The sequence below is a fragment of the Oxyura jamaicensis genome, chromosome 4 (assembly GCF_011077185.1).
Source record: "Oxyura jamaicensis isolate SHBP4307 breed ruddy duck chromosome 4, BPBGC_Ojam_1.0, whole genome shotgun sequence".
In the NCBI taxonomy this organism is placed as follows: Eukaryota; Metazoa; Chordata; class Aves; order Anseriformes; family Anatidae; genus Oxyura; species Oxyura jamaicensis.
In genome coordinates, this window is record NC_048896.1 from 72,569,952 (window position 1) to 72,585,688 (window position 15,737).

General features: G+C 41.2%; 1 protein-coding gene across 1 annotated transcript; it reads left to right on the plus strand.

Annotated features, from left to right (window-relative positions):
• Positions 1 to 1,986: 1,986 nt before the first annotated feature.
• On the plus strand, positions 1,987 to 14,787 carry UGDH (UDP-glucose 6-dehydrogenase). Its single transcript, XM_035324440.1, has 12 exons — positions 1,987 to 2,167; positions 2,544 to 2,712; positions 5,060 to 5,161; positions 6,519 to 6,719; positions 6,809 to 7,006; positions 7,496 to 7,643; positions 8,496 to 8,590; positions 10,520 to 10,650; positions 11,377 to 11,510; positions 12,490 to 12,581; positions 12,671 to 12,781; positions 13,543 to 14,787. Exons 2-12 carry the CDS (start codon positions 2,551 to 2,553, stop codon positions 13,651 to 13,653), a joined length of 1,485 nt encoding a protein of 494 aa, XP_035180331.1. The 5' UTR covers positions 1,987 to 2,167; positions 2,544 to 2,550; the 3' UTR covers positions 13,654 to 14,787.
• The last annotated feature ends 950 nt before the right edge of the window (positions 14,788 to 15,737 follow it).

Genomic DNA, 15,737 nt, shown 5'->3' on the forward strand with positions numbered 1-15,737 from the left:
AAATGATGGGTCTACCTGAACCAAAAACAAAAACAAAAACAAAAAAAAAAAAAAAGAGAGCGAGAGAAAGAAAGAAAGAAACACTAATTTAGACGTTAGATTATTCAGTAACAAGACATTGTTACTTTAATTCCAGTGGCTTCAAGCCCTGCATTTTCCCCCTCGCAGCAGTGCCATAACCACTAGAGTAGAGATTACGGGGAAACAGCAAAAGCAGCAGTCCCCCTCATAAGGACTTTGTAAGGACTGTGTAGTCCTGCCAAAGAGAATTCAAGATGCATGCCATCAGCAGGCAGTGTGACAATATAGTCTATCAAGAAGGCCCTTTGCTAAGAAAAAGCACAGGGCTCCATGACTTGCTTCAAGGATTGCATGCTGAATGTGCAGAGACCAGATGAAGTATGGTCTAGTACAAATTCATGCATTTTTAGCTATTCTAGGACAGCTATTTTAGCTATTCCAAGAGATAGATAGGCAGAGGTTTTGAAGATGACGGTATAGATAAGGCTGTTGGACTGACTCAGGAGTGAGAACTCACTGTGGTTTAATTTGCTTGGCCTAGGATCGGTCTTCCTCGGAAAAAAAGGATGCGTTCAAAGTTGAGACATCTGTGCAAATTAGCAATGAGACAAGGCATTACTTGTTTTTACTTCAGGATAAACACAGTGAACCCTATAGCCTCGTCAGGGAGCTGTTTGGCTAACCGCGCTGACCTTACCAGGATCCTGCCCTGGGACTAGAACTTGAGTAGGTTCTTTCAGTCAAAACACACACATTTTGTGGTACTATTTCTAAAGGACCAGTGAGTTAGGATATGTTCTCACTTAGGTAAGCACAGAGTCTTCTAGGGAAAGAGCAGATCTTTTTTCAGAGTAAAATAGTAACACAGTAAAATATAAAACAGAAATACTGAATCCAATCTGTTTTAAACATACTTTAACATCCATGGGTTAAAACGCCATATGAGAACAAGGCAATACTTGTCAACATTGTCAGCTAGGATTTACATGTATTACCCATCTAATCTGGAAACATTTGACATAGAAGTAGTGATCTCTTAAAAGCATAAAGGCTACAGTATTGCAGTTGCCACACAAAAGTAATCTTCTAAGAGACTGGAGAAGAAGGCAGGAGATTTTTCACAATCTTTCCAATCCCAAGGTCAGACTAAGTATAACACAAATACATGCCGTTTATACAAAAGGCAAGAGTCATATCCAAGAACTTTGATACAAACAGGCACCAGATTCCTGGGCAGTGCCTAGATCATGAGGGCAAGAAAGTGCGAGTTCATTGCAGTGCCTTATTGTGGCAAAGTTTGCCACTGGACTTTAAACGCTGTATTTTCATTGTTACCTGTTCACTTTTGTAACAACACTTCTTTGCTCAGAGGGTCCTGTAGTACAGGAGGGAGAAGGAACAATGTATTTCACTGGAACTGGTTGCCCACAGAGGTGGTGGAGTCACCATCCCTGGGGATGTTCAATGAAAGGTTGGACATGGTGCTTAGGGACACGGTTTTGTGGGTGATATTGGTGCTGGGGGGTGGTTGGACCAGATGATCTTGGAGGTCTTTCCCAACCTTAATGATTCTGTGATTCTAATTTTATTTTCTGGTAAGCACAGCCGAAGAACCAGACATGCCTCACACCCATATTTGGCCGCCAAAGCGCAGTCCTTCCCTCACAACCCCCTGAGGCGACACAAGAGGCGATCCCGGCCCCACACGCCGCCATCCCCTCCGATCGCCCCGGGCGCTGCCCGCAGCCTCCTCACACCGGGGGGCTGCGGGAGGCGGCTGCGGGAGGCGGCTGCGGCGGGGCCGGGCCGCGGAGACCCCAGGCGGGCCCGGGGGCCCTGCGGCCCCTCAGCGGCGGGGCGGCGGCGGGGCCTGCGCGGCGGGCTCGGCGCCTGAGGTGTCCGGCGCCCATTCGCCGGCGGGGCCGGAGGAGGGAGGGAGGGAGGAGGGCGGGCTCCGCTCCGATCCGCTCCGCCCCGGCCCCGCGGGAAGGGAGGAACCGGGGCCGGGCCTCGCTCGGCTTCCACGGCATGAAGCAGCCGCCTCAGCCCCGCGGCGGCCCTTTAAATAGCCGCCGCCCGGCTCGCAGCGGAGCGTCGCTTTGAGCTCGCCGAGCATCCATCGCTTCAGCCCCGGTGCCCGCAGGCTGTAAGTCCCGCAGCTGCCGGCCTGCGCCCTCCCCGGGCTGCGGAGGCCGCAGCCGAGGCGCTTTTCTCCTTCCCTTCCCCTTCCCTCCCCGCCGCTGGGGGCCCCGAGCCCTTCCCCCGTGCCCCCGGCCCTTCCCCGGCTGAAGAGGGGTATTTGTGCTGCGGGTTGGCAGCCAAAAACGCTTCCTCAATGCTCTGGATATGAAAGCTTTCCTTATTAATTGCAGCTGGCTTTCAGAATCCAGCTGTATGAACGCGCTTCTTTGTGGCAGCCCAGCGGAGGAGCACGGATGCTTTGAGGTTTCCTTTCAAGGCAGCTGGCTGGCCGGCGGCTCCCAGTTGTGACCCCCGCTTCTCTTGTTTCCCCTTCTTGCCAGAGCAATCATGTTCGAAATCAAGAAGATCTGCTGCATCGGTGCTGGTTACGTCGGAGGGCCGACCTGCAGTGTGATTGCCCAGATGTGCCCCAATATCACCGTTACTGTCGTGGATGTCAACGAGGCCAGAATCAACGCCTGGAATTCGGACACGCTTCCCATTTACGAGGTAAACTTGTCTCACTAGCATCTCTCCTTTGAGGCAGCCCTGCGTTTGCTTCCCTTCCACTGCATGGCACCTCCTCTTGGCCTGCTTCTGAAGCTCCATACGTGTAGCACAATGATGGCCTTCAAAATGAGTGTTCTGGAACAGCCACTCATTAAATCCGATTTTTGAAACAAGAATTTGATATCTGGTGTGGGAGGGTGCTTAAAGATTATTTACCAATGGCCTAGTAATGACAAACATTACTGTTTTCCTAGTGAGTTGTGCTAAATCATGCTGACTTTTGTGACCGTATTTAATGTACTCCTCTTACTCAGTTATAGATATCTGTTGTGTTATTGCACAACATTAATGTGTAATAGTGGGTGATAAGCTTTTTCTGTTCTGAATGCTGGCAAAATCTAGCCTGTGCTGCCTATCTTAACCATGTTGTTAGATGAGGACAGTCATATTCCTGACTTGCTTATACCATAGACCTCCAATTTAGCCTAGGAATATTAGGACATATTAAAATGATTTCTAAAAGCTTCATACTGTTTTTTCCTTTGTTACAGAAGGCCTTTAATTTGAAAGTGTAGTAAGTACTTCCCTAATGCTAAAGAGGATTTCTGTCCTTCAGTCTTCTCTCTCTTCTTCATTGTTTCGTGAGATATAATTGTTCTAGGTTCAGGTTCTGTTCTTAAATGGGAATGAAAACTTATCTTCATTTGGCTCCCAATGACTAGGTGCTGTTACTAACAGTTACTGCTTCTTCTGGCTATAACAAGTCTTCTGAATCCTGTCTGTACTGTAACAGTTTGTAAGAGCAGAAAAAAAATACACAAAAATAGTTTGACTCTAAGCAGAGATGAGTAGACTTCCTTTGTCAAGCATATTCAAAGGAAAATGTGTGTAATGCTCAGATTAGCAAGACTAGAAAAAAAGATCACAAAGGGAAGTACTATGTTTGGTCTTATCACTTAAACTACTAACACTTAGAGCTTAAGTAAAAATAATCTTGGCTCTTTTTTTTAAAAAAAAAAAAAAAAAAGAAAAAGCTAAAAGCACACATGCAAGAAGAAAAACACTGAACAGCACATCTGTTTCCTGGAACTGTCCTTTCCTTACAAAGAATGTACAAAAACTGCCAAGAACTAGTTCAGACAGTTGTAAATTTGAGTCATTGCACACAGAGGTTTTTGTATTTTTATTTCATTTTTTTTTCTTTCCAGTGTCAGAAGGTACAATGAAATTCTTTCACTTTCCAGTGAGCTACCTCTCCATGTGCGTCCCAATAAGACTATAGATGAAATATTTGACAGGTTGTTCTGCCTGTGTTGACTTTTCCTTTTCAGTTAGATATCTGGTATACAGTGAGACAGCAATAATGCCTTGCGTAAGAAAGCTTCTACTTCATTTTCCCCTCTCTGTCTACAGTGAACCTTTGCCTTCCTGGCACTTATTCAAATACCTCATGTCATGATAGGCATCTCACAAGTTATAGACTTGATTGCAAGGTTACAGTGTGTGTGACTTCGTTATCAAACAGAATATAAAGGCTTCTCTTATCTATGACAAACATATCTAAACTAAAACATTCTATAGCCCATCCTAGTATAGAGGCTTGTTCGCATACACATGACCTGCTCCCCTTGTCTGAGTGGAGGTGTTGAGGGAAGTAAAAGTGTTCTAGCATTGTCTGTGTATCTGTAAAGAATCTCATCAAATTGTGGCTGTGATTCTTCTGCACTGTAGGTGTGGTTCCTGGATAAATTTAGTATTTAGTCTGGTAATCTGGTACAAACATGTGTGGTAGACACAGGAGACGTTGGATTTGAAAGAGGCAACTTAGTGTAAATTGATTCTATGGGTTTGTTTTTAAATAGTGAATCGGTTTATTAGATCTGAGTTCATTTGTCTGGGAGATCATGGAATGTGTAGCTGAGGGACAAGGAGAGTTGCAAACGCTTTTTATTCCCCACAGCCTTGGGAATATTGTAAGACTTTGTTCTTGAATCTACTTAAAGAACCTGTAGAGTGATGTTAATTGATGTTCATGGCAATAGAGCTAAGCATGTGAATAACTGGAGCCTAAAACCTGTTGTGTAAATAGCAACTCAGTGTGGCTGAAATCTGAGACTGTTTTCGGTGTCTTGACTAAGAAAAGGGTTTATTTATTTTTGCCCTTGTATAAAGCTACAGAAGCTTTACTTTACATCTAACAGACTGAAAATATGCCACACTGAGCAAAAAAGTCTCTGTCTGAAATTATATGCTGTCTGTTTGGGCATGCACTTTTACCGTTCTGTATATCCCAAAAGGCTAACATATTGCATTAATCTTAACTGCTTTTTTTCTGCCTTTTTTTCAGCCAGGGTTAAAAGAAGTGGTAGAGTCCTGCCGAGGAAAAAACCTCTTCTTTTCCACCAGTATTGATGATGCCATTAGAGAAGCTGATCTCGTATTTATTTCTGTAAGTTTAGGGGGTTATGTATGTTTGTATATTTTATGTGTTGCTTTTTTATATTGGGAAGAGGCCTTTGTTTTATCATATGGATTCATTTAGTCATGTCACTGTTTCACAGATTTCTCCTTGTCTTTCTGCATACTGTGGGGAGTAGTAGTAAGCTTTTTTATTTTATCTTTATCTTGCATTTGGTTTCTTGTAGCCAGTAGAACACCTGGCAGGCCAACAGGCCTTAAATCAAAATGATAATGCTGATGTTTAGCTTGGTTAAGTATTTGGGGCCCTAGAGCAGGATTTAATGCAGATCTGTCATTGTAGTGTACTGAAGGCCGTGGGAGTTTGATATGATTCTGATACTGGGATGCAAAATCATATACTGAGCACTGGTTACAAAGGTGACTTATTTCTAGAAGCTGTGTATTAATGGTAGGAGCTGGCAGGAATTTCCCTTTAGGAGGCCTTAATATTTCTAAGCTGTTGACACCTCTAAGAAGCAGATCCAGTCAAACATAAGCAGTGTGACCTCTCTTAAGGTTGTTCCCAATGCAGAGTCCAGAAGGACTGACTTCTATTCATCTTGGCCACAGCTGAGACTTGTTACTAAAGTCCTCTTATCTTGAGATCCTCTCTTTGTTAGGGCACCTCAGTACAGAGCTCTCCTGATGGTGTTTTTCTCCATTCATGAAGGCTAAAATGAATGCTACTTGGCTGGAAGACTGCCACTAATACAACTCATGTATTGCCACCTGGGTTCCTGTCACTGATTTGTAAAATCACAGCAGTTCTTATGTTGTTGCTGTTTCTTTGAGTTTCTAATAAAAAAGACCTAAGCTTAATTTAGATTAAGACCCTTGTCTTAATCTAAACAATATGTGTGTATATATATATATATATTTTTTTTTTTTTTCCTGTATACTTCACTATGATTTTCAGCAGCTCTACACTTAGGCTTGAACCCACTTTGCAGTGGGTTTAACTGCCTCACTAGTTGCAAGACTCTTAGAATGTGAATTTTTACACTTCCTACATTGGACAGGAAAAAAAAGATGACTGTCTGTAGCAATAAAGAAATTATTGCTGTGTCCAGAATAGGGCCTAAGCTTCATAGAAGCCTGCAGAGCTGTTATGAATTGTTCTTGTTTAAATTCTATTTGAACAGAGGCCAGTGAGCTTTCTTTGGAAGACAAAATGGGTAACTGAGAAAGCTAATAGCCGTTCATCTGATATGGCAACTAGAGTAATTGAGGGGCAGAACCAAACCGGGCTCAGGGAAACAAAGTGTCTGTCCTAACACAGGACCAACTGAATAGGTGAAACTGAGAGACCTGTAATGTTTTTTCTCTGCCTATGTATCTGTAACTAGGTTAACACTCCCACAAAGACCTATGGGATGGGAAAAGGCCGAGCCGCTGACCTGAAATACATTGAAGCTTGTGCTAGACGAATTGTACAAAACTCCAATGGCTACAAAATTGTCACTGAGAAGAGCACAGTTCCAGTACGGGCTGCAGAGAGCATTCGTAGAATATTTGATGCCAATACTAAGCCTAACTTGGATTTGCAGGTAAGCATAATCTTTGAGTTGTGTTTTAAGGGTGCTGGCTTTTGCTTTTTAGCTGTTCTTTATTTCATGCTTCACCTGTGTGCTTGCAGGTGCTGTCTAACCCAGAGTTCCTCGCAGAAGGAACAGCCATCAAGGACCTGAAGAACCCGGACAGGGTGCTTATTGGTGGAGATGACTCTCCAGAGGGACAGAAAGCTGTCCGTGCACTCTGTGCTGTTTATGAGCACTGGGTGCCCAAAGAGAAAATCCTCACAACCAACACCTGGTCATCAGAACTTTCTAAACTGGTTAGTACTACTCACCACTTGTCTCTGTAGTGAGTGAAGGACACAAGTGAGACGAAGCTCTTAAGCAGCTCACTGAAACTGAGTGATGCAGCTAGGAAAGACAGACAGGGTTTGGAGGACCCAGTATGTGTCAAAGGATATTCATCTTTTCCAATGATCTTGGTTGATCTAATAGATGATATCAATTTTCCATGAAATCCTTGCCTCACACTTATTGCTGTGTTATTACCAAATAAGCAATCAGTACTGCAGAAATTGTCTACCTTCACAAAATGTTTCCAGGTCTGCAAGCTAAGTATTAGGTTATTCTGCTCAGATCTCGTTAATTAGCATTTATGTATTAAACTACTTATTACCATTTAGTTGCTCAGCAAAGCTACATAGTACTGGATGAAGAATTACTTTAGTATCTCACTCATCGATCTGTGGGCACCCTGGTTTCCAGAAGAATTATTTTTCCTATGCTACATTGTTTTCTCTTATCTACAGGCAGCTAATGCTTTCCTTGCCCAAAGAATCAGCAGCATTAACTCCATCAGTGCTCTGTGTGAAGCTACAGGGGCAGATGTTGAAGAAGTAGCAAGAGCTATTGGAACAGACCAAAGAATTGGAAATAAGTTTCTGAAAGCCAGTGTTGGTAAGTGGATTTTTTTTTTTCCTCCTTCTGGGCTTCCATTTATTACTGCAGTAGGTTTACTAATAGTGTTTTGAAATACATGATCTGATAATCTAAAATCTTCTACAGCATGGAAAAACATTGCTGTGAAGCACTGGCATTACAAACACTTTCTGGTGAAATGTCTAGGATGGAGGGGGTTCTAGACTGGGTAATGTGAAGCATGAAATCCACACAAAATAACCTTATTAAATATAACCTCTTTTAGAAGTTCATGCATGAGTGAAAGTATATAGTAAGTACACTTCCAAAATTCAATTTGGTTATTAAAATTCATCCTACAATGTTTTGCTTCTGGGACTCTGAGTAAAGTTCTTGGGGTCAAGGATCCTTCTACTGATTATTTCAATTCTCTCTTAGCTGTGGTGATCTTTTGGTCCTTGGCTATGATTAAATAGCTATTTGGGGTCGGGGGAAGGGGAAGAATCTAATCTTTGCATGCTTATTCTGAGAAATACTCATACACACCTCTAGGTGGGAGGTGAGCAAACCTAGGAGCTTGTCTACCTTCTATTGATAAAAACATCCTATAATCTAGAGACTCTTATGATCCATTGAGACAGGTTTAAAACTTTTATTGACTTAATGGGATCTGAAGCAGGCATTGAGGCTTTTGTAACTGACAAAAAGTAGCTCCAGTGTTGGACCCTGAAAGATTCGTAGGGGTTTTCATTTCTTAGCAGTGACATCCTGGGAAAAAAACTATAATGCTGACTGTCAGTGACTGCCAAAAACTACTTGATTATAAAGACTGGGTTAGAGTAGTACCTTACTAATGCAAGCCACCTGTAAAACAACAGCCTTCTTTTTCAGGGTTTGGAGGTAGCTGTTTTCAGAAGGATGTCTTGAACTTAGTGTACCTTTGTGAGGCACTGAACTTACCTGAAGTAGCCAGATACTGGCAACAGGTACAAGTTTCCTTTTCACTTTTTCTTTAACAGGGTGATGTTTCTTCAACTTGTGTGTTGTCCACATGTACTCTCTGTACTTCAGTGTTAAGATATAGATACCTTAAAAATACTGATTGTGTTGATAGGGTTGGGCTGAGAGCCCTAAAAATGTAGTCTGGTATTCATGGGTGCTTAGGCTTTATTTGGAGTGAATTAACTTGTCTGGACCAAATGGACTGGGAAGATGTTTCGAAGTAGCAATAGAAAATGCAAAGTACAAGTATATCTGGACTCCTAGTTCTGGTTTTGTAGGACTCTATTCCCCAAAAAGTACTCTTTTCTAATTATCTGAAATGTGGCTGTGTGTTACTCATAACTCCTCAAACTTGTGAAACTCAGATCCTTTAGTTTACTGAGTATAAAATGAAAGCAGGCAATTACTGGAGTGGTGGGAGCTGCAGGAACTAACCACACTAGCTTGATAATCTGGTAATTGTAAAACTAATAGTCTTTAAAGAGACAACAGACAAATTGGTTTGGCTCTTTGTTCTCTGAGATCATTAGGATACTTCCCTTATGCAACCTATCCGAAGTCTTGGCAGCCCAAATGTGTAGGAACGCTTATGGCTTGCTCTGTATGGGGTTGTTTTTCAATTAACATTGAACCCTTTAGGCTTATGATGCTTATGTTAACATAAACTAGTTTAAAACTTTTATTGCTTTTAAGTTCTCTTACTCTGGTTTAAGAGTAATTCTTTGCAGTGTTTTGACATGACTTAAGCTATGGATAAATCATACAGTAAGAATACCTTATCCTAACTGCATCAGCCAAAGTGCTGTGTTCACGTAGTGTGATTCCTTACCTGCACCTTCTTCCTCAGAACACTGCCAGCTTGCAGAGGTCCATCTACCCCAGCCCACAGTGCTCAGGTAGTCCACATGGACAATAAGCAACTGTGAACCCCTTCTCTGCAGCATAAATATGGCACTGCCAGTGGACTGAAGTCTTCTTCACTTGGCAACATACATACAGAAAGAAATGTATCCCTCTTGCCCTGACACCTGTTAGGCTTATGTTCCCCATCACCACCTTACCCTGTTGACTTGTATAATTTCACTGCTTTTATTTCCTTTCTGCAAAGAAACCCACCTCACCAATATCCTTCTGTATTGCTTATACCTTATGTTCCATAACATCAGCCACTAGCTATGTTAAGCTTCTGTTAATTCCTGCTTTGAGTTGAACTATACTTTTCTGTTGCTTTCTGACACTTTCATGTCAGTTCATGGTAAATATTGACTAGGTGGGGAACCTGCCTTCCCTGTTCTCCCAGCGATCTGGTGCCCTGTGTGTCCAAGGCTGGGGATCAAAGTTTGAAGCAGGCTAGAAGGAAAGCACTAAAGCAGCCAAGCTGAGTGAACCTACTTCTATGTAATAACTAAACCAAGACACTTTCAAGTCTAGTTTAATCATGCTAGTTTTTTTGCACCAAAATCAGTTAGTATTTTTTTTAAATCTAAAGTGTTCTCACCATAATCAGATATGGCAGGTAGTGAAATATTCATCTGGCGATGGGATGTCCATGTGACATCAGGTACTCTCAACACGGAAACTGCCTTCCATGTTTCTGCCTGGAATGAACATGTAGTAACTTACTTTTTTAAAAAAATCACAAACCAGAAAAAGCCTAGTCTTTGAACTAGCTGATAGAAGATGGGGTGTGTATGTATATAAATGCATTTGTAGTCACTGATTAAAATTGTATCTATCTCAAGTTCATAAATGAACTAAACTTATCTTTTGATTATTTATAATGCTGTGTAAAAGTACTTGGCTTTCTCTTTCAAGCCTCTTTTAAACTTGTGTAACTAGTTTGGCTTTATTAGCAGAATCCAGTTACAGTTTAAAATGGATCTCTAAGCCATAATGTTTTTTTACCATTTCAGGTAATAGACATGAATGATTACCAGAGGCGAAGATTTGCTTCCCGTATTATTGACAGTTTGTTCAATACTGTCACTGATAAGAAGATTGCTATTCTAGGGTTTGCATTCAAAAAGGATACTGGGGACACCAGGTAAGACAGTGAAATCAGTGTGCTGATGTGGATTCCCTACTCTTGTTACAGCTGTGCAGCTAATCCAGCTCAATTCTGTTAATGAAAACAGATCAAACATGGGATCAATCCTTAAGCTCTTTTGAATGAGTTATTTTGTTGTATGGATAGTGGTTCCTACACTGAGACAACTGATTCTTGATCTCTGTAACATACCTGAATCATTCAGAAGCTAGAACAGATAACTCATTGTGTTTAGCCCTTAACTTGCATGGGAAATGATTGAGTCCTTCCTTCTCCGCAGTAAAGAATGTAAATGTTTTGCAACTGACTTTACATGTCTATTTGAAGACAAAGTTTCAGCTTTGTTTCCCCAGAGATGTTTATTCCCTCTTTCTGTAAAGGGCAGTCTAGATAAAATTCTCCCCAACTGCAATTTGTGGGGCGCACTTATGAGAGTGATGCCTTGTTACTTATGGTTGGTAGGAGTGCTGGGGCATACTGTCTATTTCTTACATGATTCAGCAAAAGAGATGTAACTTTTTTTTTTTTTTTTTTTTTTTTCCTTTGTATTATTCTTCTTGGCCTCCCTCAAGATTTTTAATTTATTGTTGGCATGGATTATCACTAAGACTTTTAATGTAAAACCGGTATAAAGGCACTGGCATGGCATACCATGACACTTGAAGACTTGCTTTATTTAGTACATAACATCAGGTTCTTCAGTTGTTTAATTCTCTTCCCTAGAGAGTCATCCAGTATCTACATTAGCAAGTATTTAATGGATGAAGGAGCAAAGCTCCACATCTATGATCCTAAAGTACCTAAGGAACAAATCATCTTGGATCTCTCACACCCAGGTGTCTCAGAAGATAACCAAGGTAAGAATGCTCATGTAAAGCTTCTATGCCCCCACAACAAGAAGAAAACCCCCCACCCTATTCTCAAAATATGCAAGGTCTGTTTAAATACTGCGTATTCACTTTCACCCTGGCATGATGTGCTGTTGGTTACACTTACAGTAGAAGATTGCCATAGCTCAGAAGATTACTGTAACTCTTCTTTTCCCCTTAGCTTTTAGAGGCAAAGGCTAATTCTGTTCTATTGTATCATTTTTCTCTTAACAAATACCCCTTTGAATACATGGAAAAGAGTTTTCTCTGCATAATTTAAAGGAAGAAAAACAAGAACATCCGGTAATAGGAGACATTAGTGTTATTCCGTGAACAATGTTGTGTGCTGAGTCCCATCTTGCCTGCCTGTGTAAAGCAGAAGTAAAGAAATAATTCTGGAATTTACTGTAGAGCTTCCTCTTAGGTTGTTTCCAGTGTTGAAGAGTGGCTGGAAATGACCTGTAGTGAGGAAGGTGTGTTTTATTTCAAATGTCCTTGAATTTGAAGATGATGAGAGGGTTGTCTCTAGGCAGCTGCTGAGGCAGAAAGGGGATAAAGGCAGCCCTTAATGTATGCAATGAGACGTGTATTTTTTCTAGTGTGAAATGAGCATTAAACAGCAACTGTGGCATACTGGTGTTGTACAGGTAATAACCTTTATGGGAGTTGGCGTTTGACCAGTTGATAGTAACTTCCAGTTCTAGAGATGCTCTTGACTGTATTTAAATCAAACTTGAGTGCTTAACTTCAAACACAAAAATACCAGATTCTATTTGGATGCCAGGTACAAATGTAATGAAAGCAGCTTGTCACTTTGATTGTCACTATTTAATGACAGAAGACATCTCTAGACAAGCGACCCAAAACTCACCTTGTTCGAATAGGGTGACAAAGACTCTCTTTCCAGGAGTGCACCAGATTGCCACAGATGTGTGCAGAACAAAACTTTATTTTCCTTCTGTTACAGTGTCTCGGCTGGTGACTATAAGTAAAGACCCATATGAAGCCTGTGATGGTGCTCATGCCCTTGTAATTTGCACTGAATGGGACATGTTTAAGGTAAGAATATCATCTTTAAACTTAACTAAGGGAAAATAAACAGTGTCAAGCTACGTATTTATTCTGTATGCTTTAATTGCTTTTTACAGGAGCTGGATTATGAACGTATTCACAAGAAGATGTTGAAGCCTGCATTTATCTTTGATGGTAGGAGAGTTCTTGATGACCTTCATAACGAGCTGCAAGTTATTGGCTTCCAGGTAACCAGCTGGGTGATACTTCAGGGTTTCTGCTTCTGCACAGTGAAATGATGGAATAGCAAGGAGGGGGAGGAGAAACTGTTCTCTTCAGGAGAGGCTTTACATTTAAATCAATCTGTGCTTAAGTCTCTCTTCACTAGTGCGCTTTTCCTCCAGTACCTTCCTGGTGCTTTGAAAACTCATACTCCAAAATACCAGACTACATTAGACTCTGCCATCAGCATTCAACAGTATAAGCACGCCTTGAAAAATGTCTAGTAGAGACAGAATCTGACTAATACTAAAATCACCAAATCCCTGAATAATCTGAGAAAGCATCTCAGCCAGTCTCAATTAGAACAAAATCAACAAGACTGGATGCACATTTCAATTTCATATTGTGTATCCCTGAGCACAGTGACTACTTCTATAATGGCTTTCCCTCTTGATATCTTTTTTAATATATTTTTTTTGTACTGATAGTCCTATGGAAGATGAGGCACACGAATGTGCTTAAATTTGCAGGATGCAGCTCTTTAGATATGCAAAGTAGGGACCCATGAAAGGTTTTTATTTTTAAACTCTTTGCACTTTTATTTTCAGTCTCTGTATTAATACTTGTATTAACTGTCCCTGGGCACAATGTGTTACAGCTTCTACTGTGCTAGTGTTCATCAAATGTAGTCACCACCCTGACTTTAGTTTGTGTATTCCTCATGGTTCTGCCTACAAGACTCTGCTACTTCGCCATGCTCACTTGCTAAATGTGCTTTCTCTTTCAGATTGAAACAATTGGGAAGAAGGTGTCAGCCAAAAGAATCCCTTTCGCTTCTTCTTGTGAAATTCCTAAGTTCAGCCTGCAGGACCCACCGGTCAAAAAGCCTAGAGTATAATGTTTAGTAGGTACTAAAGGAGTCATGTGGACCTTCTTAAGGATAATAACTGTAAGCCTACGCTTTTTTTTTAAGGAAAAATATTTTTCATAAACTAAAAGCAATTTTACACTAGAAATGGTACCCGGTACATGTGAATTCAGTCTATTTTCAAATCTCTATTTTTATAGCAATTTCTTGGTTACTGAAGATGGTACTGACCTGTTTTTTATAATGAAACAACCTTTTAAGTGGAAAAATTATCATAAAACTGCAAACTTTTGCTTCCAGAAATGCTCCTAAATTGCACTTTAAATGTTTCAAGTGATGTGAGGGGGGGGAAAGAAATGGAACACCTTTTTACTTCAGTCCGGTTGCAGATAGTGATCAGGAACTTTGGCCTCACTTTTTAAAATTTTCCTCTGGGTTTAATTCTTTCCCCTGTTGAATGCCTGCTTTAACTGGCATTGGAGCCAAATTCACTTAAAACTTATCTCTTAATAGGTTTGGGTTGAGCTGTAACCCAGAGCTGACTGCAGCCGTAATGCCCTGATCCTGACTGGGATCAGTGGGCACGGGTGCAGTCTGAGCCGCATCTGTTGGGAGGCCAGATAGTTTTGCAGACACTTATCATGTCATTGGCAGTGGAGTAGCAGCCATAAACTGATCCACTGGTAAACCTCGCTTTTGATTCTTGGTTGTCTTGCCTACATTCCATGTGCAGCACATAAATTATTGAGTTAATCAGATTCCTGGGGCAAGTTTTTCCTAAATTACCACAATACAACCCCTCTTCAGCAGAGGAGCATTCTGCTTGCTGCTTGTCTGAACGTTGAATTTAAGCAGAATTACCTTAATCCAATGTCAGCCCAAGTACAAAACAAACGGTAGCTTTGAAGCTACAATTTATTTATTTTTTCTGTCCTTTCTGCTTATATACTTCAACTGAAAGCAGCTTTCTTAATGAATCTGCGAAACTTATCCTCTGCTGTTCAGAAAATAAAAATTCAGCCCCATAAGTTAGTCAGCTTTCTACCTCATTTAATTAGCAGGACTTAATAGTTCCTATGTATCCTGATACTTTTGCCTTTACTTTATTTTTACTTGTTTTTATTCTCAATTGGCCAGTGCTATTAAAATCCTTGAGATTATGAAGTTTTGTGTTTGGCTTGTTGCATGGGGTTGTGAAAAGGAGTGCAGTTCTAGAGAAGGATGACTATGTCCTCTAGTCCAAAACCTGTTCATGGAAGTCTTAGTTGAATAACAGTAGTGTTGGGATGTCTCTTTAAAAAAAAATAAATAAAAATTCTGTAACTAGTCACAGAACACCTGGTTTTATTCGGGAGATGTGCCTTCAAGTATGCTATACCAATAGTTGTACTGGGAGCACAAGATCAGCAACTTGGTAATGAGTGCTGTTACTGTAACTATTTACCCACAGCAATGCAGATACAATGTGAGCTTTAGGATGGATCTTTGAAGACTTAAGGAATTTATATAACAAATTGAGGAGACAATGCAAGGCAGTGTTATCTGTTCTGGTGGCAATAGCTGTATTCTTGTGCCAGATGCCCTCAGATCCTGTAACTCAATGGCTTCTAGACAGGACTTGCTAAGTAGCAATTGTTCAGTGCTTTGGGCAAATATGCCTCGAGCTTTTTGCTGTATCACAAGGCTCTTCTTTGAATACGTTATAAAATAGCCAAAGAGAGTGGAGATTATGGGGGCTTGAACTCAAAATATCATCTTCCATCATGACATTGTTTCTTCCCAATTCATTAGTGCTGCTTTCATACAACACCCAGGGGGCAAGGACAACCCTGTGATACAGTTGTGGTCTGTGTAGCTGTAATCCAAAGGGGAGATCACACCTTCTGTGCAGGCAGACACATTCTGGGCTTCCCTCAGCAGTACCAGAGGTCAAGCTGGTAACTTCTCCTTCGGGACTAAGAGGGTACTGCCAACAGCACTCATACTGACTGAAGTTGTGCTAGGAGGCTGTCTTGTCCTGAGCTAATTGCAGGGTAGCACGGAAGTGTTTCAGGACTCAATAGGATGAGTGAGTAGGGACTATAGAGAATCAGAACACTATTCAGAAACTTGCA

Bases quoted from the DNA above. Each gene is read 5' to 3' on its own strand.
- UGDH (XM_035324440.1), top strand. From the start codon at position 2,551: ATGTTCGAAATCAAGAAGATCTGCTGCATCGGTGCTGGTTACGTCGGA. The intron at 7,644-8,495 runs GTAAGTGGATTT...CTTCTTTTTCAG, and splicing joins GTTTCTGAAAGCCAGTGTTG to GGTTTGGAGGTAGCTGTTTT. The intron at 12,782-13,542 runs GTAACCAGCTGG...TTTCTCTTTCAG, and splicing joins TGCAAGTTATTGGCTTCCAG to ATTGAAACAATTGGGAAGAA.